Raw genomic sequence first — 22726 nt, 5'->3', positions numbered from 1 at the left:
CCTCTTCCCCCAAGAGCAAGCTTCAGAGATCTCTGCCTCCCAACACCCCTAACCGTGCAAGAGGAGCCTACTCATCCCACAACTGGCGCCCAACGTGAAAGAAAAAGGAATCCACGAATTTCGACACCTCCATGCACGGTAATTACCTGTGATAGCCTCCTCTTCGCTCTGAGCACAGGCTGTCGTTGCTAAGCAACGTAGAAGCCTTATCTCTTTAAAGTTTGCCGAGGCATTTTACCCTCGAGCACCATCGCCTGTAAATAGCCGGCTTTTGGAGCTCTTGGGACTGCCCGAGCAAGGAGCTGTGAGCTGGTGGCACGTGGCCACGTTAAGAGAGCGCACCGAGCACTGCCTAGCACTGCCTGCGCTGGAAGCCCCGAGGGGGGAGGTCTGAAGGTCCCGAGCACGGAAAAGCCGTCCGGAGAGACGCCCGGAGCTCTGAGAGGACCTGTGCAGAGTCCTGAGGAGAGAATCTCTGCTTTTGCGAATTTGAGGTGAGCTACACAGGTCTAAAATATGGGACAATCCCACTCTACCCAAGATAGAGATCTCTATAAGCAATTTAACCATCTTTTACGTAGTTATAACAGTAGTTTGCCTAAGAAAGAGTTAAAATCCCTTTTGGAATGGGTCCTGCCCCACTTCCCTCATGCGGATCGATCAGCCGCTTTTACCAAAGACTTCTGGGACTCAGTAGGTGATAGGCTTTTTATTGAGATTTCCAAGAGAGACGCCGTTGCTTGCGACCTACTCCCAGCTTTTAGAGCTGTGGCCGAACTGTTCGTTCCGCGAAAGCCGGTCCCGGCCATGTGGCCGGCCCGCGCGGCTGCTGACGGCCCCGCCGCGATCCCCTTCCGCCCCGCCCTTCCCCCTCCCGCCGCGGCCCCGGCCGCAACCGCCACGGCCGCGACCCCACCCCCTCCCGCCGCGGCCGCCCCCCTGAGCGACGCGGTGCCCGCCGCCCCCGCCCCGGCCCCTGCGACCCCCCACCCAACACCCCCACCGCGCCGCCGGGCGCCGGCCCCCGCGGCCGCTCCCACCCCTGCCGCTTTTACCGCGACCGCGACCCCACCCCCAACCGCCGCGGCTGCGCCGGCCCCCGCGACCACCCCCCGCACCCCCCCGATCCCCGCGCCGCGCCGCCTGCCGCCGGGCTCGGCGGCCCCCGCCGCGGCCGCCCCCGCCCCTCCCGACTCCACCATGACCCCACCCCCGGCCCCCGCGGCCGCCGCTCCTGTCCCGGCCCCCGCTGCCGCCCCGCCCCCCCTACTGGCCGCGGGGCTCCTGCCCGCCCCGGCTCCCCCCGAAAACCCTCTAATAGCAGCGGCGGTTGCTACTTTGGCAGGCTCCTTACAAAGCGCCCTCGCCGCGTTTCTACACACGCTCGACCCGGCTCTCGCAGCCGCCGCCTTGCCGCCGCTGCCCACGCCGGGAGAGCGCGTGGCCACGCCCCCAATCCCGGACGTGCGGCAGGAAGCACCGGGAAGCCCGGCGCCTCCACCCCAGCCTGAGCCGCGGCCACGGGGGGACACCCCGGGTCCCCGCGCCGCGACTCCGCCACCCCCCACCCCCCGACAACCCCCCCGCGGCGCGGGGCCAACATCAAACGGCTCCGGCGGGGCGGCAGACGCGGCCGCCATGTTGGCTCGGCCGGCGGAACACGTGACGCGCCCCGCGCATGCGCGGTTCGCGGTGTCCCCGGTCCAGCCAGTTCCCGCCGCCTCTGCCGCGCTGCCGACGGAGCCTGCTGATCCCCACGCCGCCCGTGCCGCGATCTGCGATCAGCCAGAACCCCCGAGCTCAGCAGCGGCACCGGCAGGACCCCCGGAGCCGCCAGAAGGAGCCCCACCGCCGCTGCCGACGCCGGGGACCACCGAGTCGCTTCCGGGTTCGCCCCGAAATCCCTCCGCGCCGGGTGCCCACCCGGCACTCCGGACAGCCGCACAACAACCAGTCCCTGTCACCCCACCACCGCCCCTGCAGCCCCGGGATGCCTCCGCTTCCTCTCCTAGGCTGCATCCACATTCCACAGCTGCAGCCTCATCCTCAATACGCCCTTCCACACGTGCCAGTTCCTCCCTAGTAGCTTTGCTTACAGACACCTCCCCTCCTGCCCCTCCACTTCAACTGTCAGCAGCTCCTGCACCCAAACAGACACCCGGTAATCCCAAAACACGAACAGCTATCCCCTCCCAGGACTTAAAAGAACTACGAAAAGCTTTCAATGACGGTGGTATCTCCTCCCCATATTTTAAACACGTGTTGAAAAGCACCCTGGAAAGGCACATGATCATACCGGATGACTGCAAACAGCTTGCCTCCACCTTCCTTACTGACTCACAATATATACTGTGGGACCGCAAATGGAAGAGAATGCTTGCGGGGCTATTAACCGCATATAGACAAAGTACTGATGCAGACCTTCATGCCCTCACCTTCTCCAGATTAACGGGCGACCCACCTGATGATCAGATTGACCATCAAGTGAGTTTACCCACAATGGTGCTTGATGACATAAAGACAATGGCCCGCAGAGCCTTTCTGCAAATTCCACCTCACTGCTTGCTGCAACCACCTTACCCAACACGATTGAACAAGCCAAACTAAGCCATGCATTCTTTCACCAAAATGCACAGGCCATCAAACGAGACTTCCACATCTCCCTAGAGCAAGCACAAAATATTGTACGAGCTTGTCCAAGCTGTCAACAGGCGCAACCCCTCCCTATTTCAGCAGCCACCAACCCACGAGGGTTGGAGAGTTTACAGAAATGGCAAACATATGTCACTAAGTATCCCTCTTTCGGGAAATTTAAGAACATCCATGTCTCTATTGATACATTCTCAAATGCAATTTTTGCCTCTGTACACACAGGGAAAACAGCTAAGCATGTCTGTCAACATTTCTCACAAGCTTTCTCCTATTTAGGCGTCCCCCAAGAGATTAAAACTGATAATGGTCCCTCATATACCTCCCAGAAATTAGCCACCTTCCTAAATGACTGGGGCATTCGCCACACATTTGTCATCCCCCACTCCCCTACAAGCCAAGGAATAATAGAAAGAGCACACCAAACCCTAAAACGCATTCTAAATCAACAAAAGGAGGGAGTAGAGCAAGCCACACCCCAAAAGAGGTTAAGCAAAGCCCTATACGTATACAATTTTCTAAATAGCTCCGCAAATGAACCTGATCCCCCCATTTACAGACATTTTCTAAACAACAAAAAAGCAAAGATAAAGGAACACCCTCCAGTTCTAATAAAAAACCTAGATTCAGGACAAATAGAGGGGCCATACACCCTTATAACATGGGGGAGAGGGTTTGCTTGTGTCTCTACAGGCGAAGGACTCAGATGGATCCCGGCAAAGAATGTAAGGCCTTACCATACACCGAAATCTAGCAATGCCCTCACAAATGGCAGTGACGTTGCAGGTGTGAATCAAGAGGAAAGTGCCCAAGCTTGAACTGCAAGCCAAGAGGAGGACTGCCCGCCAGAGACAACCCAAGACTATGGACATTTGTTTTCACATGCATGTTAATTTTGTACCCTTGTTGTTACATTTGTTCTCTTATTTCAAATTTTTGTATTGAGATTTCACCTATAGGTTAACCAAAGACAAATGCCTGGGTAACTCTGGCCAAGACTGCAAGCTCTGATACCATATCTCTAACTGATACAAAGCTCTAATAGACTTTTTCAACCTAGTCAATTATAGAACCTTCCCCAAAAGGTTTTAATAACACTACCTCAGTTAAATTCTTCCATTTGACTGAAGTATTCAAATGGTTAAAATGCTCAATCAGTAAAGAAATAAACGCCACCTTGATTACAATTAATAATCTAGCTAAACAGTTTAACTGAAGGTTTAAGCTCTGCATCTTGGCTGAAGGAACTCTGTAAAGTAAGCTTGATTGTTTTTAGAGTAATAAGTGTAGTTTCATTAGCAATATGTTATGTACCCCAAGTTGTGCAAAAATAGTAATTAAGTCTGTATTTACCTTTTCAAAAGTTTAACGAAAAGGGGCAATTGTTGCAGAGGATAGATAGATACGATTGTTATTTTAGCTAGCCGGATGTCACTTCTACCCTTGGATGAATCCTGGAGTGAAATGGACTGTTCCTCCCACCCTGCAAAAGATTGTGGTTCATCCCGCACCTCTGTACCTGCCCCTAAAACAGAGTCTGTAACCCCATTGGCCCATGCCTTGTCCCAGCCCACCTAGGAACCCCTGAAAAGGGGGCTCCGAGCGGGCATGCGGCCTCTTGGCCCTCTCCTCTCTTGGATTTCCTCCCTCTCTTGGCCCTCTCCTCTCTTGGCCCTCTCCTCCCTCTCTTGGACTTCCTCCCCCTCTGGGGCTTCCCCTCTCCTAAACCCTCCGTTTCTCTCTCCCCTCCCCCATCCTCCTAAGCCCAGCCACGTGCTACGCCTGAGAGCACGAGGCTTGGGCATCCCTGAATTCTCCAATAAACCTCTTCCCCCAAGAGCAAGCTTCAGAGATCTCTGCCTCCCAACACCCCCAACCGTGCAAGAGGAGCCTACTCATCCCTCAGATACAGATGACAAACAGCTCCATTACAGAAGGCTGACAAATTCCTGACTTGAGAAGCAACAGTGACATGATAACAGCAGCAACGCTCACTTCATCTTTGCATAAAATACACTTGTCAACTTCTACATCACATCTGCACTGTGGTATCTCCTTCAAAGTCAGTGTGAGCCTTCACTTTCATTTCATCCCCCAAAGACCAGTGCTATGGCATGAAATAGCACAGATTTTCCAAAAAAGACCATTTTTTGGTCATGAATTCTTGGCATAAGATACACAGTAGGAAGTCTCTGTAGCCACATGCTTGTTAGCAAGGGGGGGCCAGGGCTGGGGGATGAATACACTGGTGCTATCCTAAAACACATTGAAAACCCCATTCTCAGAATTGCAAACAAGCAAAACAAAAAACCTATCTGATTCTCAGGGATGCTCCTGATAAATACCAAACTCATCTCAAAAGTAAGTACTAATTACTTTTTAACTTGACTCCATAGAAAGGTGGTGTAACAAACATCTTGGGAAATGGGGCGCACTCTTAACTTGTGCATGAAGGATAAAAATGCCCAGGGTCAGCATTATCACAGATTATGGTGTTATATAAATCAGGACATATGGAGAATTCTCTTAATTTCCAACAGAAACAAGATTTTAGTCTGCTCCAGATTTGCAATGCTAATAAATAGCAATATTTTGAACATATAAAAAACATATTGAAATATCTTTCAATATTTTGAATACATAAAAAAGGGACTTTGAGAAGAGACAGTGAGAAACTTTTTAAATCTGACTGATTCAAGATTGGGGTGAGTCTTAAACCTCAGAGATACCACACTGGCTGTCTTTGCATAATAATCCCTCGCTGCCCATGGCTGTCATAATCAAGCTTTGAAATCTACTTCATATTTCTTACACTTTTACAATTTATTATAACTAGGCACATCAGTGAACACAACTACATTTGTGCCCTGATACCAAGACATTTTAAAACCAAGAACAACCGACATTACCATCTATTTGCCTTTCCAAATAGCCACGATAGGAGGCAATTTGAAAAGTAATACAAGGATTAACAGAACATATTGAATAAACACACTGAGCTGACTGGATGTGGAAACAGAATTCTTTCGTTTGGAAAACATGCTTAAAATCAAGCTCCAGTTATTAACTCAACACTGCAACATCCACCACTGAACCATCTCCCTAAGCACCACATCTGTAAATCTTTTAATAACTCCAGATAAGGTTGACTCCCCTACTTCCCTTCTACAAGGGAAGTCCGAATGCTTAACAACCCTTTCAGTGAAGCAGTTTTTCCCAATATCTCATCTAAATCTCCTCTGGTGCAACTTTCCTCTCATCCTGTCACTTGTTACCTGCAATAAGGTCCCCACCCAGCTTCCTTTTCTCCAGGCTAAACCATCCCCAGCTGTTCCTCAGCCCGGTGCTCCAGACCCTTCCCCAGCTCCAGTGCCCTTCTCTGGGCTCACTGCAGCCCCTCAGTGACTTTCTTTAGTGAGGGGCCCAGAACAGGACACAGCACTCGAGGTGTGGCCCTGACAAATTCAGGAGGACAATCCCTGCCCTAGTCCTGCTGGCTACACTACTGCTGATCCAGGCCAGGATGCCATTGGCCTTCTTGACCACCTGGGCACAGCTGGCTCGTGTTCAGCTGCTGTTGAACACCCCCAGGTCCTTTTCTGCAGGGAAGTTTTCCGGCCACTCTGCCGCCAACCCACAGTGCTGCATGAAGCTGCTGTGATCCAAGAGCAGGACCTGGCACTTCCTTGCCCTGAAGAATTCTGCTTTACACCAACAAATAAAATACACATCCCTTTCCTATGCTGCCTAGGGGTGAATGAAAAAATTATGAACCACCCTATTAACAAATTAAACCTTTTTTTTTTTTTCCCCCTTAAATTGAATCATTAATCACCTTCAGCTTCTGTTCTGGCAGAACAGATGTGGCCATTTGTCAATGAGGACAAACTGCAAAGGCTTTTGACAAGGAGTAGAATATCCTACCTGGAACAACCTCAAAAAGGAACTTTCCTGGACTTTCTTCATTGCAGGGATGCTCAATTACTCTGTTGCCAGGCAGAAAGATGGTACCCTAAAGAAAAAAAAACAACAAACATGGGATTAAAACTGTTACCATACTTCTGACAGACTAATGCTTCTTCTTTTTGGACTGTGTTAAACATTAGTTTTTCACTGTAAACACCTGAGCAGCTAATTTCCAAAGTGAGATTGAGAGATTATCCCAAAAGCCAACATCATAGATCCCTTTAACTAACTGAGGCATTTGATAACAGATTTAAGGTTTTTTCATCTCTTGGGTATTTGATACTATGCAGAGTTTTGTACTTATCACACATACTAATCCCACTCTTCTGGAGGCAAAATTTGAGACTTAAAAGCAAGGGGTGGTGAAGAGCTAGGAAGCTGCATGAGTGAGGTAGGTGAACTGAGCATCCAGGTTTCTTGGCTGAAGCCAAAGGGGGTGTGGACAGGATAGGATCCTCATTTTGTGTGGTGCATATCCAGTTCCTCCTCTGGGTCCTTTTCCCATAGCATCCCAGGGAAGAAATAGAGAGAAAACATCCCACTCCCACCCAGTGGCTGCAACATGCCAGGCTGCTGGTGCTAAGCCACAGCAGGCACAGAGAGGGTCCTGTCCAAAGATGTGTTTGCTACAGGCAGAGAGATGTCAGAAAATCTCTGTGATGGGCATTCAAAGCCTTTATTACAACTTTACTATCTTGAGAGAAGTGGAGAATTTTAGCAGTGCATACTTCTAGTAACACCCAAAGACAAAACCAACCCCTGCAACCCTCAAAACATTTCTGGGGCTGTGTTGAAGACACAGCTTATTACCTCTCCTTTGGGTCTGCTGACACATGGCATGGATAGACCACCCCTTTCCTCTGAGACCTTCTTCACTTTTAGAAACCACAGCTCCTCCTAGTACCATTTCAACCTCAGTCAGCAGGCACTTCTCAGTGAAATTATGCTGGATAGCTATCAAGGGATAAATTTTCAGAGCAGCATCCTAGGAATTGTATTAGATACAAGCTCTCCACCACTGTTAATAGGAGGTAACATCCACTTAGTAATATTATCCAATTATAGCATAATGGGGCCCCCATTTCCAAATGACAAACTTACACAGACAACTTACTTAACTTACACATCTTAAATACAGAACAAGGTCCTTATCTCCTGAGAGATCATTGAGTCCAACATGGAGCACCATTTTCCATAGTAGTTTCAACCAAATGCCCAAATATGTCAGACTCCTCATTTAAACAGCCCTAAAGATAGCCCTGTACATGAAAAACATCAATTTTGTTATTCAGAATTCATTTTTATGACCTGGAACCATCACTACCAGCAGAACCATTCACAATTATTGGGAAGTCGAGACAAGTGGAAACACTACAGTCTTCTCATAAAGGAACTATTACAAACCAACAGGAAAAAACCTGAAAGAACAGGTAACAAATGTTTCACAAAATAAGTATTTGTACCAACTGATGTGGAGCCTGGGCTCTATACCAACTTGTCAGTGCTGTGTGCCAGCAAGAACAGTGTCATCACAGGATGACAAAGAGAGGGTTCACAGCAATTTCATCAGAACATAGAGAATCACCTCCATAAAACACTCTGATGCTGCTGAAAGCAGATGAAGCAGCACAGCTTTCTGCTGAGGTGGAACAAGCGCAGGTACTAGCAGTTGTGGGCACTCGCTGCATATACAAATGTATCATAAGCATTAAGTGCCTTGGTCCAACAGCTCCATTCGGAGCGATCTTCCTTCATTCCTGCCACAAACAGCACATGTTAGTACATGTCACACTCTGAAGTTTTCTGTGAAATACCTTATTAGACCACTAAAATATTATAAACAAAAATAATCATGTGAACAGGAAAATGTAAGTCACAATATAGTGCAAATTCTCATATTAACACCTAAAGAAAAAACAGGAGATCTAAGGAATATACATTTTTTCTGAGACTTATGGGAGACCAGGAATAAGAATCTATAAAAGACATTTTAACTAAATATATTTTTGTCCTGTGTAACAGACCATTAAGACTGGTATAAGACTTTCTTGCCCACTTTCAGACTCAGCTGGTTTTACCCAGAAGAAGCTCCACCCAGAACACTGGATGAGAAGATCACTCTTCATGCTAGAGTTTCACTATCTCGGGAGCTTGCACCACTGAGGGCATACAACATATTCAAGCCATTCACAGGTCTTGCTACTCAGTTAAACAAAAATACAAAATTAACAAGACCTAGCCTACAGCACTGTAAACTAAAATCAATTATTGAGACAGTAAATGAAAACTGCACTGAATTTTATTGTCAACTCATAAGCAACAAGCATGCTGCAGACTCATTACAGCGTGATGTTTTCTGATTCTCTGATGCAAAACTCTTTTACCATTTACAGGGAGCTCTCACAATGACAGATTTTTGAGAACATAGAAACAAGAGTGTTATATTTATAACACTAGTGCCTTAGTTTCACGGATGAAACCTATTCCATCTACTAAAATGTAAAGCCTAAGGCCACACACAATAGCTAAGTTAATATGAAGAAAAACCCAGACAGTAACACCATACAGAATATTGCTGTAGTTTAAAAAGAAAATGTCCTCAAGTGGTGATTTTATTTCACTATTTCCAGAACTATTACTGCAAACATCACTGCACATGAAATACTTCAATATACATATGTGAGGGTTTTTTTTTAAATTAACATAATAGTTTTTTTTGTGCAACATGCACCTGGGTGCCCAACTCTAGTGTAGAAAACCTTAAGAGAGCAATTGCAGCTCTCTCACTTCCCATTCTGTCTGCTTTCACACCCATGTGTCTGCCTTCACCACACAGCAACACTTCCCCCTTGCTAAGTTTTGTAGCTGTCTACATAACTGTACTGAGGCTGTCTGGAGTGTCCCTTGGCTGAGTTTCTCAGTAGCTGGTGCCCAGGGAACACATCTGTACTGTAACAAAGCCCTGGCTGCAGGTATCTGATACAAATGGGGTCCACAAATCACTGTTGGTCCCCTTGCCCAGTTGCCTTTCCAAGCCCATAAGGTGCAACATTAGGCCTGTCCTTACAGCCTGGATACTCCAGTGAGTATGGACTATCAGTTGCAAAGCTTCAACAAGCTCAAGCTCTGCTTTCTGCCTTGAGTACTTAATTCCAGGAGGAAGGAGAAAACCAACCAGAGAGCCTTAAGACACCCAAGACAGTAATTTGCATCCAAAAGAGGAAGGTGATTTCCAGAGGAAATACGTGTTTTAACTTAGTTGTCAGTGCATGCAATGTGTGCATGCAAATGTTCCATAATAAGGCAACTTCACACTGCTTCACATCAAAATCTTCAGATCTTTCAAAATACTAAAAAATCTCAACCCAAGACTGCAGACTGGAGCAGATTAATATTTTGCTTTCAAAAAAGAAAAAAAAAACAAAAACCAGCATGGTGCCAGCAGGAATCAAGACACACAATCTATAGAAATACAGGAGAAAGGGAAGTGAGAGAAAAATGTGGCCCTGACCCAAGTCCCTCCTGGCTCCCACTGCCATTCTGTTAGCAGGCTGTGCCTCCACCAAGTCAGCAGTGTTTTGCAGACCTCCTACTGTAGTATGCCCGAGTTATTTTTCCATTTCCAACACTTCTGTCCTTATCAGGGCAGTTCTCCTTCTCTAGCTGAGCATTCAGGATGACTCACAGCATGCAGGAGAAATCTGGATTGCTCAATAAGCACTGGCCTTCTCCCTAACAGAGTAACAAGCCCACTTTCAAAGGAGATTCTCACACACACCAATTGTTCTATAGCACATTGTTGCTTCAAACCAAAGATCTTCTAAACAGCAGAGCAACATGTTTGTTACAATTAAAAATCTGCATAAATGAAGTGTTTAACTTGAGAAAAAATCCTGTTCCGTTAACTAAGTGCTTGATAAAACACTGTAGTGCAGCAAGAATGTCATCAATCTACTTTGGATTAGTCTCACAGCATGATACAGTCATGCTCAAATAGATGTTTTATCCCATGCTGGTCCCTGAAAACATTTTCAGCACCATTCAGCAGCTGAATTTCAGGAGGAAGCACGGAAGAGGAGACAGGATGGCCACCGCACAAGTGCTTCATGAGGAGCAGCTGACAGATGGTGTTTCTGTTTGCACGCTCCGTGTAACACACTGCACCAGGGAAGTGACCTTGTGCCTCCTGTGGGCTCTGCTCCATTATTTTTCCCTAGGTACACTCTCCCCTGCCTGATTTCAACTCGGTTTTCTGAAGCAGACTTACCACCTTGTCCAAGAGATACCAGGTTTTGCCCAAGAAAGCTTATGATACAAGGAATTCCAATGCTTTGAGGATGCTGATTGGCAAATGTGAAGACAAATACATGATTTTAAATATCTCTGGATGGACTTTACTCACAAAGCACATACAGTCATGAGGCAATTAAGTGCTTTCTTGGCAAAATAATCTTTTCAGATCTTATCCCAATACACTTTCCCAGGGCCATTTGCTTGCTGTAGTTTGTCTTGTTATCTCTTAAAAAAGGATGAGAAGTACAGAGCACCATTAGTTATATCAGATGTTCTTGTCCTTACAGCTTTGATTATTTATCAAAAGATCACTGAACTCTACTTTGACTTTCAAGTTTGGTGCATTTTATTTACACATCTGGTTTTGTGGTTTCATGGAAAACTCATCACATCAGCTCTCAGAGAAGCAGGAAGGTCATCAGCCAGGAAAGAGGCAGCTGATAGAGGGGATGAAGAGGCAGAAGGAATCTTCGGGCACCACAACACTTGTGTCTTCTCTTAGGACTCACAGCCACATCCAACACAGCAGTGTTCTGTAGTTTCTTTTCTCACTTTTGCTGTTTCTGCAAAGTCTGGGCTATCAAACTTTGCAACAACAGTGGTCTTAAGCTCAGAGGGCATCTTGAACTGAAAAATGCCATCTGAAAAAATGAAAAATACTACTTTTAAACTAAAAATGCTGCTTTTAATGAATAATACTCTCAACATCTCTAGTATTTACAAGATCACTGCCAGAAAGGTATCTACTGCATTTCATAGAGAAGCCTGTTAATCAATGTAAATTAAATAAAATACATAATACAAGTATATTTCTACATGTATTTACTGACATGTATACCTGTGAATTCATAAATAAGCGATGCATAACAAAGAAGGAGTAAGAACATGCAAGTTTTCAGTTATTTATAAATTCTAGTTCCTCCCATTGCTGTTTCTGCTTTTAAGCTACCACAAAAATAGATCTCAAGTCCAAGTGAGCCCTTTGCACTACCAGGAGCCTACAGACAGAAATCCACTCGTACTGAGGACAGTAATGAATCAAACCTGCACTATACTCACCACAAGCAGTTTGACTACAACAGTTTCTTTAAAAATTCAACTCTACTGCCACCATTACAATTTATTTCCAAGATCCCAGTGAAATCACTAACTGCAAAAGGGCACAGCAACTCTGAAAGCCAGCCCTTTCATCTGACTGCCTACACAGAAATATCTGTATTTCAAAGTGGGCCTGAGCAAGTTCTCCAGCTGGCTCCAAACCCCGGGTCAGTGCAGATTTTTAAAACTTTCATCATAAGAATGTGTTTTTATACCACTTAAGGAACCAAAGCATTGGAAGAAGTGTATTTACTGCAGGAGGTGATACACTCCTTGGCTCATAGTTTTTGCAGCCATTTACAGTTTTGCAATGACACAGCATACATTTTTCTAGCATAAATACTGTTGCATTTGACATTTTCTTGTCCCACTAAGTTAACATGTTTCTAGAGTTCGTTCCTATTGAAGAATGAGAACTAATGTTTAGTTCTCAGAAACTCTGCAAACAGGAGCCTAAAGAGATCTTCTTTCCTTTACTTAAAGCAATGTTCAAACCTACCTGATAGCTTAATATAAATAAAGAAAACCAGGTAAATTCTTTCCTGTGGTAGTGAATAGCATCTATACAGTTTGCTTGATACAGAGCACCAGAACATTTATTCTGACATGAGAGACAGAACTGACAGTTTTATTACTATGTGATTACAGTTTCTTTAAAGATTTTTCTCCTCTCCTGCCAGACATTTCACTTCATGGTTGAGTGCTTCTCTGCTTGAGAGAAACTTCTTTCCTCAAGAATGAAGCAATCTTGGCTTGAGCAACCACTAGGCAAAAAACTCCCTTATTTGTCCCATAAGAGAAAGCAAGTTCATGCCAAATTAAGCTACAGACAGCACAAAAAATTAAGTTTGCCTAAACCCAGAGGCTAGATCCATCCTGCATGCCTATGGTTTTGATTTCTCTAGTAAGGACAAGAGAGAAGAAATAGCTATGATAAGACTGAACTCAGGTAAGAAAAGAGAACAGGAAAAGAGGACAGGTCACAGGGTTCAAGGGCAGGAGGTGCCTTATTGTGGAACCCACTCTGCAGTTTCCATATTCCTCACAGAAATGTCCCTTGGTATTTTCCAATAGCAAAGAAAAAAAAATAAGATGCATAAATAAATTCAGACAGTACACCGAGTTTAAGAACTCATGCATACAAGCTAAGAGCATTATTACATGCACACATGGAAGTCTTGGTAAAATTAGGCTTCGCAATACTCATTAAATTTTGATCAACACACAAAAATTAAACTGGGCACTACTGAATTTTTAGAGATTTTTACTACAGAAAAAATGCTTCCAATAGCTCTGGTCATTAAGAAATTCACCTTTTAATTAGATAAAACTTTTCCCAAGATAAAAAGCCAATAAAGCACCAGAACACAAATGACTAAGTCTTGCTTTACAGATCTTTTCCGCAAAGGAAATTTACCAACTTCCAGTCCTGAGAACATCTAGGTCAAAACAATGCAATTATTCCCCAAAAGGATAATATTTGACAAGGTGAAAATTTCAAATATGACCTCTCATTTTTATACAAAGCTCTCCAGTGACAGTCTGGACAGATACAGCAACACTGTGAGAGATTCTGGCCTGATTAGAAGTCTGGTTGACGTGAGTTCCCTGTGAGACATTCCTGCAGGGCAAAGGAGTCCAGGAAGGCTGGGCATTTTTCAAGGAAGAAATCTTAAAGATGCAGAAGCAGGCTGTTCCCATGTGCCAAAAGACAAGATGGTGGAGAAGACTACCAGCCTGGGTGAACAGAGAGCTTTGCCAGAGAGTGAAAAAGAAGGAACGTTTATCATCTTTGGAAATAGGGGCAGGCAATTCAGGAGGACTACAAGGATGTGGTGAGATTATGCAGAGAGTAAATCAGAAGGCCCAAAGCTCAACTAGAATTTAATCCAGCTACTGCTGAAAAAGACAGTAAAAGTGATTGTATAAATACACTAGCAACAAAGGAAGGTTAAGGAAAATCTCCACCCTTTACTGGATGTGGGGTAAAATGTAGTGGCAAAGGATAATGAAGGCTGATGTAGCCAACCCCTTCTTTGGGAACAGAACCAGCCAGCACAGATTTATGAAAGGCAGATCAACTAACTTGATTTCCCTCTATTACAAGGAAACTCCCTTAATGCATGAGGAAAGGGCTCTGGATCTAAGACATCAACAAAACCTTTGACACAGTTTCCCACAACATTCTCATGGAGAAACTGGCTGCTCCTGGCTTGGATGGGGACATTCTTCACTGGGTTAAAAAGCTGCCTGGATGGCTAGGCACAGAGAATGGTGTAAATGGAGTTAAATCCAGCTGGCAGATGGCTACAAGTGGTGTTCATCTGCTGGAGAGTAGGAAGAATCTGAAGAGGGATCTGAACAGGCTGGATCCATGGGACAAGGCCAACTCTATGTTTTTTCCAGGAAATCTATATAAGGCCAACTATTCCACCTAGGACGACTAATTTCCATGTCAAAGTAAAGGCTGAAGTTGCTGCAGATTTCCTAAGAATTATACATAAAGTCCATCTTAACACCTTAAAAAAGGTGGCAGAGAGATATGGAAATGGGACCACAATTCCACCAAAATTGTTTTTTTTCCTGTGCAAATACTCTTGTCAGCTTTTATCTAGCAAGAACATCCCAGGGAAATCTGCCTAACTTTTTTAAGTTATTATCTTGTAGTTTTTTAAGGGAAGAAAAAAATTCAGTTTCACATGGAAAAACTTCAGATGTTAATGGCAAAGGTTATCTATTTGTTTTGCAAGGTTTTTTAATGACTATACTGCCTGTTGCTTTAATATCTAGATACATTGTTTATATTTAATCTATACAGTAAATTTTCTATGAGCACAGCTGATAAAGTGCTACTACCCTACAAATACCACAATCACACAGAAGGAACAGTTCAGTTAGCTTACTGGCATCTGTGTAGGGTACTCTGTTGGTACTTGTTTAAGGGATTACATTAAGTAGTAGTGATCCTATCTCAGGGGGAGACTAGGGACATATCTTTTGTGCTATCTACACAAAATAGGCGCCACCTAAACAATTAATACAACTGGAAAACTCAGATTCCCTGAATACAAGTAGCTTCTCCTGCAGTACCATTAGTGCACAGTAGATATTTCCAGATTTTACTTTTAGTTCAGCATCTTCATTTGCATCATTCATTCTGTGATACTGTTTCCAATTTGAAACTGGAGTTCTTGGATGGTTTCATCTTTATAACTGATCACAAGCACACACTTTTACAGCTTTCGTATAAGATGTAGCTGCTCATTATTAGTCTTATTAGTGTATTAGTAACATGTATTTTGATGACAAGGTTTAAATTACAAGCTATGTAAGAAAAGGTACCAGAAAATCCCCAATTTAAATAACTACAAAATCAAGGCAGAGTTTAGGAGGAGTTGGTTTAGGTCAAGTCAAGTATCAGTGAATCAGTTCAGTTATGCAGAATACATGCACATTTCTGCAATTCTGCTTGCACAAGTCAGGGTGCGGGTTTTTTTTGCACACGTGGTTTCTTCATAATCTCCAGCTACCACAATGTGAGAACTATTTCAAGCTGTGGCAAGTTGTTGACATCACTTCAACACCATGAACTGATGTGGACCACAAAACCAACCTAGGGTAAGCAACAACCACTCAAGGACCATAGCAAACAATTCCTCTCTGTGCTAGTTTATTTGACCTATTTTTTCCCCTTGGATATCTCTTTCTACAGTTTGCTACTCCAGGACAAATTTACCAGGTGCATGATTAGAATCACAGTGTCACAGGATAACAGATTGGAAGGTGCTATATTTAAAATATAACTATGTGGGAAAAAGTCCACTTTTCTGTCTTTTAGCTCAGCAGTTTGGCTGTAAGAACACTATGGGAGACCACAGCAAAGCCAAAGCTGAGCCATAGAGCTGCTCTCTCTGTATGCTGAAGTCACCAGAAGGACTTGCTCCTGCACCTTACCAGGGTCTGCAGAGAGGCTGACCTTTTTAATTAGAGATATCTTTTTAAAATAGCCAGTATTTTTCAAGACTATGCAGTCTCAAAATAGCACTTACTTCACTGAGAATAAATAAGACTCTCATAATCTAGATTTTTACACTGTTCTCTGAATACCACCACCAAAGGTATTTTACAATATTCTCTAAATGTACAGCAATAACAATTCGGTGTACTTGGGCTTACTACAGGTTTTTAAAATTTTACAGACTTAAATATCAAACCATAATTTATCTGCTTTTCCACAAGACAGTATGACAAGCTTTCTGTAGACCTGTTGAGGGGGGTGTATCTTGCAGAGTGCCAGACAGTCTGGAATAAAAATGGATTCAGGGTGACTGGAGGCCAGCATTATTAACTGCACTCCAGCAGCTGCTCTGTTCCAACCATATTAATATAAATACCTTAGATTCCATGTTGCTATTTTAGTAAGTTATCAAAATATAAATGACCATGAAGGCCTTCACAGTCTGCAGGAGAAACTGCAGAAACCTTTACAAAAGCAAGAGGACAAAACACTGTTTATGGAAGAGGAGAAACCAAGCAGTGTTTACACAGCAGGTGAACAGAAACAAAGCTCCAGGTTTTCTGGCAAACACAGGAATATTTTAGCCACTGAACTGTTCCCTGCCTGGAGTTATTGTTGAAAGGGGGCCTTTCTTGCAGCTATTAAGAAAAAGTAGTTCATACCAGTCATCTGCTGTCAACACTTTGGAATCTGCTTTTTTGAGAGACAGCTCCAGAAGCTTTAAGCATTTCTAGATGCACATTTATTTCTGTTGCACATTTGTTTTCTCCAAAGTGAAAACACAGGGCAAACATGTCAAATTAGTTAGCCCACCAATATGCAAGTAAAAAAAATTTTACTCTGGAGCTGAACCAGAAGGAGCCCCATTCTCTGGCATGCTCACAGCTACAGAGCATAGGGACTCCAGCTGGAGCTGGGATCATCACAGGAAACCCAGATACCCATTATATCAGGATGTGGCAAGAAAAAGGAAGAGTGTCTCAAGTTTATAGTGGTTTGTGATAACTATCACACTATTTTATCTCATGGGACAAAACATAACTGAGCCAAAAGAGAAACAGAAAAGCTTCTGAATTCTAATATCCACTTGAGTCACTGCTTTCACAAGCTGCTTTCTGAAGCCAGAACACACAATGAAGGTAATAACAACATTTCATTACTATTTTTAAAGGGTATAATTTTACAATGCCAGTGTTTCCACCAATGGCTATTACTGATCATGCTCCTAACTTTGCCCATGTACCTCACAAACCTCTACACAGCTTTCTGCCTCCTTACCCACTGTTTTTACTTTTTCTTGCTCCTTTCTGCCCTTCTACATCCCTTCTGCAACATCAGTGAGCTTCAGTCTGATCACTGCATAGCTTAAATAAAAGTTGAGGTTTTTTTACTCAGGCAGAAATGTCTTCCACATCCACAGTAAATCAAAGTAAATTAAGGATCTACACAGTGAGCATCCAGTATGCTCCTGGATGAAAAAAAGATTGGGAATTCATTGAAGAACATAGGAAAAAGCATCCTGTTAGGGTTTCTCAGAGGAGAAGGTTATGGGGAGTCCTTGTAGGAGCTTTGCAGCACCTAAAGAGGGTCTACAAGAGGGATGGAGAAAGACTTTTGGATACTTTTCCCACCTGCTCCAGAAAAACCTCCACCAACCCACCTTAATGTATTAGAGGTCTCACTAACACACTCAAAAGCTTTCTCTCTCATACACACATGGAAAGCATAACATCCTGGTACATTTTTGGTTTACTCTGAAAAGCATCATCTTCTATTTAGCAAATCCAGAGCAACTACTTTCCCATTAATCTAACAACATAACATGAGGTTGAGCATCCTTTGACTCCCAACAAAACACTCTCTCCCTGTGGCTTTGGACGAAAGGACCGTGTCCTCATGGCTGCGCTGCAAAAAAGCCACATTTAAGATTCAGTGGCTTCTTCAACTGGTTTGCTTGAATTCTAATTGAAACACCAGAGCTGCTCCACTCAGAAGCATTTGCTACACATGGTATCTCAGAGTGCCTGAGAGAAGGGAAAACTCAGCAAAGAAAAGTGACAATATTAATTACACTTTTTCTGTTAAATACAGAACAGTTCATTAAAAGCTTAAACAGGTGGCAGGTTTGGCAGCTCTATTGTGTGCAGGCTCTAGACAGATTTATCATGCCTTTCATTTTAAAACATTTATGTGAACGCATTTGCTGAGATAAATTATCTTGTTCACAAAAGCATCCTGATCAAGGCTGCTGTTTGAAGTGTTACATCAATCAAATCATGTTGTAAAAATGTTAGCATCAATTTTGACAAACAGCATCTCATATTTATAGCTTTGGTGCTCTCTCCATTAGTTTCCCCTCCAATTTAGGTATTTTGTACATTTTGGATCTACAATAGTCAAGGAAGTACTAAACACAAACTGGCTGAGTCATTTAAAATGGCTGGACAGATACCCTGGGGAAAGCAGACAGCAGGCACACTGCTGCTGTCTCATAGCAACTAAAAAAAAAGACATCTAGACTCACAAGCAGGTTTTCGGAGTTTCCTGAGAGATTGAAATGAAGGGCTGCTTTCATGGAAAGGCAAGATTTCAGCCACTCCAAGGCTTTTCATTAGGCAGCTCTCCTCAGAAACATTTGTCTGAAGGGAAAGTAATTACACTGCTATGGTTTCAATTTTTGTTCACAAACTTATTTGTGTAAGTACTCAGATGCACAAAAGCCAGGGTCTCACATCCCAGACCCCATCCATCAAGCTAGGAACCTTTCACAAAGACTTGGTATTCAGCCCAACAAACATTTAAATATATATACTATAAAAATCTAGTCCAACTAGAGTGCCACTGAGCAACTGCCTAAACTTAACAGAGAGAAGACATTCAGATTAAGTTTCTGCCTATATCAGCAGAGGTGTCTGAAGTGAGACTCAGAGCTATGAAGAATGAAGCAAATTATCCAAATTTCTACTGCTATGATCCAGTGTCAGAGCACCAATCAAGAAGTGGGACCCCATGGAACACATTTAGCAAAACAGAACAATAAAGCTCTCCAGCCTGAGAGTCCCACTGAATTGTAAGATTCACCAAGATTGCAAGATTCACAAACACCAAGTCTTTGTGAAAGGTTCCTAGCTGGATGGATGGGGTCTGGGATGTGACACACAGTCACTCAAACATAAACAGCAGTAAGTTCATTTGAAGCCACAGAATCCAACACTTTTCAGCAAGGTTTATGTTAAGGAACAAAAGTCTTTTCCACTACTCTGAAGAAGAAACCCATGCCTAAATCATCTCCTAAGAGGCACTTGTACCAATGATTGTTCTGGATCTCTTTTCTTTTCTCTTTCCCCTTTAAAGCAGAGAAGATCAACTGCTAGGACAATATTCTACTCTAGGGGATTGAGTAGGTTTTTGTTTTAAAACATAAATTTGTACCACAATTTAATGACCTCTATGTAATGCTTGTGTTCCCATTCACACAAAGATTTCAAGTTCTAAGAGTGGGTGCTAAGAAGAACTGAGGATAAAGAAAATTATTTTCAAATGCAAATGGCTTTATGATCTAAGACAACCAGATCAAGTACCAAAGGCTGTAAACACGCCTGTCCGATGTTCAGTTCACAGTCTGAGTTTCAGGGCCTTTTAACCAATACACACCTCTTTAGTACCACCTATTCAAGATTTCAGGCATTTCTGACCAAGATGCCCCTTAAATATGAGTGGCAGCCAAACAAATGACAGTCACCATCAGCCTTGCGGGATTCTCATCCTCTATTATTAAACTGAGAAGTTTTTGTTAATTACAATATCTATCCAAAGGGTGGGTAAGGACATAGTCTTGTGGTAGACACTGTCAGGATTTTGGGACTTCTGTCCCTCTTTATTATTAATATCATGGAACTATCAAGGGAAGTGCAGTCTGCTGATTTGTGCAATGTCTTTGCTACAGATAGACATGTGAAAGTAAGACAGCAGATGTCAGAACAATAACAACAAAGTGCTTTTTGGCACTTAAACTTTTAAAAACTGTTTCTCCCATCAACTATCAATTCCTGAAATTGTTAATCTTAATTTTAAACTGAACTACCCTCATTCCTAGTACAGAAAAAGGACACATTAGATAAACCCAAGACGTATAAAGGCACTGCTGCTGACCTGCTGTATTCAAGTTTCTTGTACTAACCAGTACAGCCCCATCTCAGTTTCTTCCCTACTGCACTGTGTTCTGCACAATTGTCACAAACTTCAGCTGTTAAAAGAGCAAAATTATTTTTATGTGCTTCGCTGCTGATAGAGAATTAAGTGTTTTGGTAAAGGCAGTCTGGCAAGATTTCTCTCAACACATTTTTACCTTGTTTGGTCCATTTAAAGAAACTTGGAATGGTTCTTGATGGAGGCTTGTATCAATGACTCCACAGAAACCAGGGTTCAACCCATTAAAAACAAGCGAGCATTGCCATCATAGAATTGGACTCAGCTGGCAGAAGGAACTTCTTTTGCCACATCACTGACTGTCTGAGCTGGAAAAGGAACGAGACCAGCTCCAGAAAGCCAGAGTCACTTATGGAAATATTTTCAGACTGCTAACTGAAGAGTAAAGAGGATTTCAGGAATGTAGTTTGAGGTCATTCAGTTTTTCTCTACTACACAAGCCTGTTGAAGAACTAAGAAAGCCTCTTCCCCTAGCAACAAGTCATGTACATGCTACTTATTCAGCTGCAAATACAGCTTTTATCCCAGAGGTAATGGATTTAGAGAAGGCTATTCTTAAGCACTAATACGCTAAAAGAACTCAATTATTTTAATTTGAAGACTAATGAGGCTCTCCTGTGAGCTATTCATTTTGCTACTTCCATGAGCCACGCACACTTGTACCACATCAAAGTAAATAAAAGGAAGGAAGACAAAAGTCATCATGACTTGGCCCTTTTAATGGACACAGACCTCCTACAGTGCTGAACCTCCCTTCCAACAGGAAGGCAGGAAGATCATCAAAAGCCCATCACCCATACAAAGGTCAAGCTGTAGAAAAGACTGATTATCACACAGCTGCTTCTCGTCCCTACTTGTTTGGAAATTTTTACAGCATTGAGACTGATTGTGGGATGGAACAAACTTTAATTCTGGTTTTCTCAGGCCACTCATAATTGACTTGATCATGATTAGTCTAATGCACAAGTGCTCCTATCTAACAAGATCAAGAGATTATGTGAGATTACAAGGAACAGCACCACTGTTACTCGAGTCCTTGTGAGGACACACCCACTGTATCTTCCTCTGTGGCCACCCAAGCTTCACTGCCGCAACCCTCCCATCACACCTTTAAAAACTTAAGCACACAAGGGGTTTGGTTGCTAATCCCTGGAGGACAGAAAATTATTTCTGGGGTTTCAAGCAAGGTGGAAGACAGCCTTTATTTTGTGTGGAGAAGAAAACCCTATTATTTTCTCAATATCTGTGCACTTTCTATATTCTATTTCTCCATCTACTAAACAAATTTATTTAAGTCCTGGCTAAGTCAGGTACTGATGATACGGCCTGTACTGCTGCTAAAACTTCTTAATGCTTTACCGAAAACACGAAACAAACAAACAAACAAAAAGATCAAATTAAGACGCCATGATTCAGTGCTGCACCTCAAGCTACTGACATCAAAATAAAACTTCCATTTCCCAAGCCACTCTTATTTGATTTGTGCCCCTCTAGCTCCGTCTGGCTGTTCCACATGTAATGCTAGCCCAGCACACAATGCACAGCGTACTTTCAGATCCCTCCTCTCTCTTCTGCCATGACAAAATGGCTCTCTGAGCCTAATTTGATTTCCTGCTGGCTCAGTCCTGACACCTGAAATCCTTCAGCCACTTTTTCTTTTCCTTATGGCTGTTTACAGCACATAGGTGGCAGCCTGTGAAGGATGCCTGCACAGAGTGGAGAGCAGAGGGATGGCCAGTGGCAGAAATGCACCACCATTCCATCTCACCTCAGCTGCTTCACACGGCCTGGAAATATTTTTCTACCGATTTTGCTTCATCTCATTCCCACTCCCATCAATTTTCACAGCAAAATAAACTAAAGTTCTTCGCAAAGTCCTCAGACTCTAAAGCTGCTACTACACAGTCACCATTTTCAGAAATATTATCAAGAAATAGTAAAAGGGAAATTCAAATGTCTGAAAGACTCCCTTTCAAGTCCAAGCCATTGCTGAAGCTCAAGCCAGCCAACATGACAGGCAGCTCAGCAGACATTGAGCATTTACTAGTTCAATTTTATACAGAATAATTTCCACATGGTCACATGCTTTCTTCAAACCAAGAATTCTTTTTTCAACATTAATTACTTACTGAGGTATTTTAATTATCTGCTGCAGCATCAGGGCTGAGATGATAAAGCAGTGAACTGTAGTTTTAGTTTTTAAATTTCTCTGAGAAAGGAGCCTCTTTTTTATATTGTCTGTTTTCCCCTGAACACTGAAAACTCATCAACCACGCCTTTACAAGTTTATCCCAAATTTCATTTGCACATTCAGGTAAGCAATTTTGAATAAGCAAAGAGCAATCTGACTCCCAATCTGAATGCACAGGCTACTGAGGTAGTCTTTCACGAGTCAGTGTAAACATAGTAAGAAATTAGTATTAGTCTATGAGAAGACATCAGCCTCTGGTGTGCAGTAGAAATGGAAGCAAAATCAAAATTGCCTTATAAAAG

The 22726-nt window shown here is 43.2% G+C and overlaps 1 protein-coding gene across 9 annotated transcripts in view; it reads right to left on the bottom strand.

Annotated features, from left to right (window-relative positions):
* The window catches only part of ARHGAP24 (Rho GTPase activating protein 24), a 197785-nt gene that overhangs the window by 116921 nt on the left and 58138 nt on the right, over window positions 1–22726 (bottom strand). For 8 of the 9 annotated variants that reach the window (XM_085578196.1, XM_085578194.1, XM_021549220.4 and 5 more), the window contains one exon: window positions 6574–6661. In XM_085578196.1, coding sequence (XP_085434322.1) covers window positions 6574–6661 — 88 coding nt within the window. Of the gene's footprint in view, window positions 1–6573; window positions 6662–7738; window positions 7875–22726 lie in introns of all 9 variants that reach the window. The other variant, XM_085578197.1, reaches the window with a different exon arrangement.

The sequence above is a fragment of the Lonchura striata genome, chromosome 4 (assembly GCF_050655825.1).
Source record: "Lonchura striata isolate lonStrDom1 chromosome 4, ASM5065582v1, whole genome shotgun sequence".
Taxonomy (NCBI): domain Eukaryota; kingdom Metazoa; phylum Chordata; class Aves; order Passeriformes; family Estrildidae; genus Lonchura; species Lonchura striata.
The sequence above is the reverse complement of the archived record's forward strand: the minus strand, read 5'-3'. Positions and strand labels throughout refer to the sequence as shown.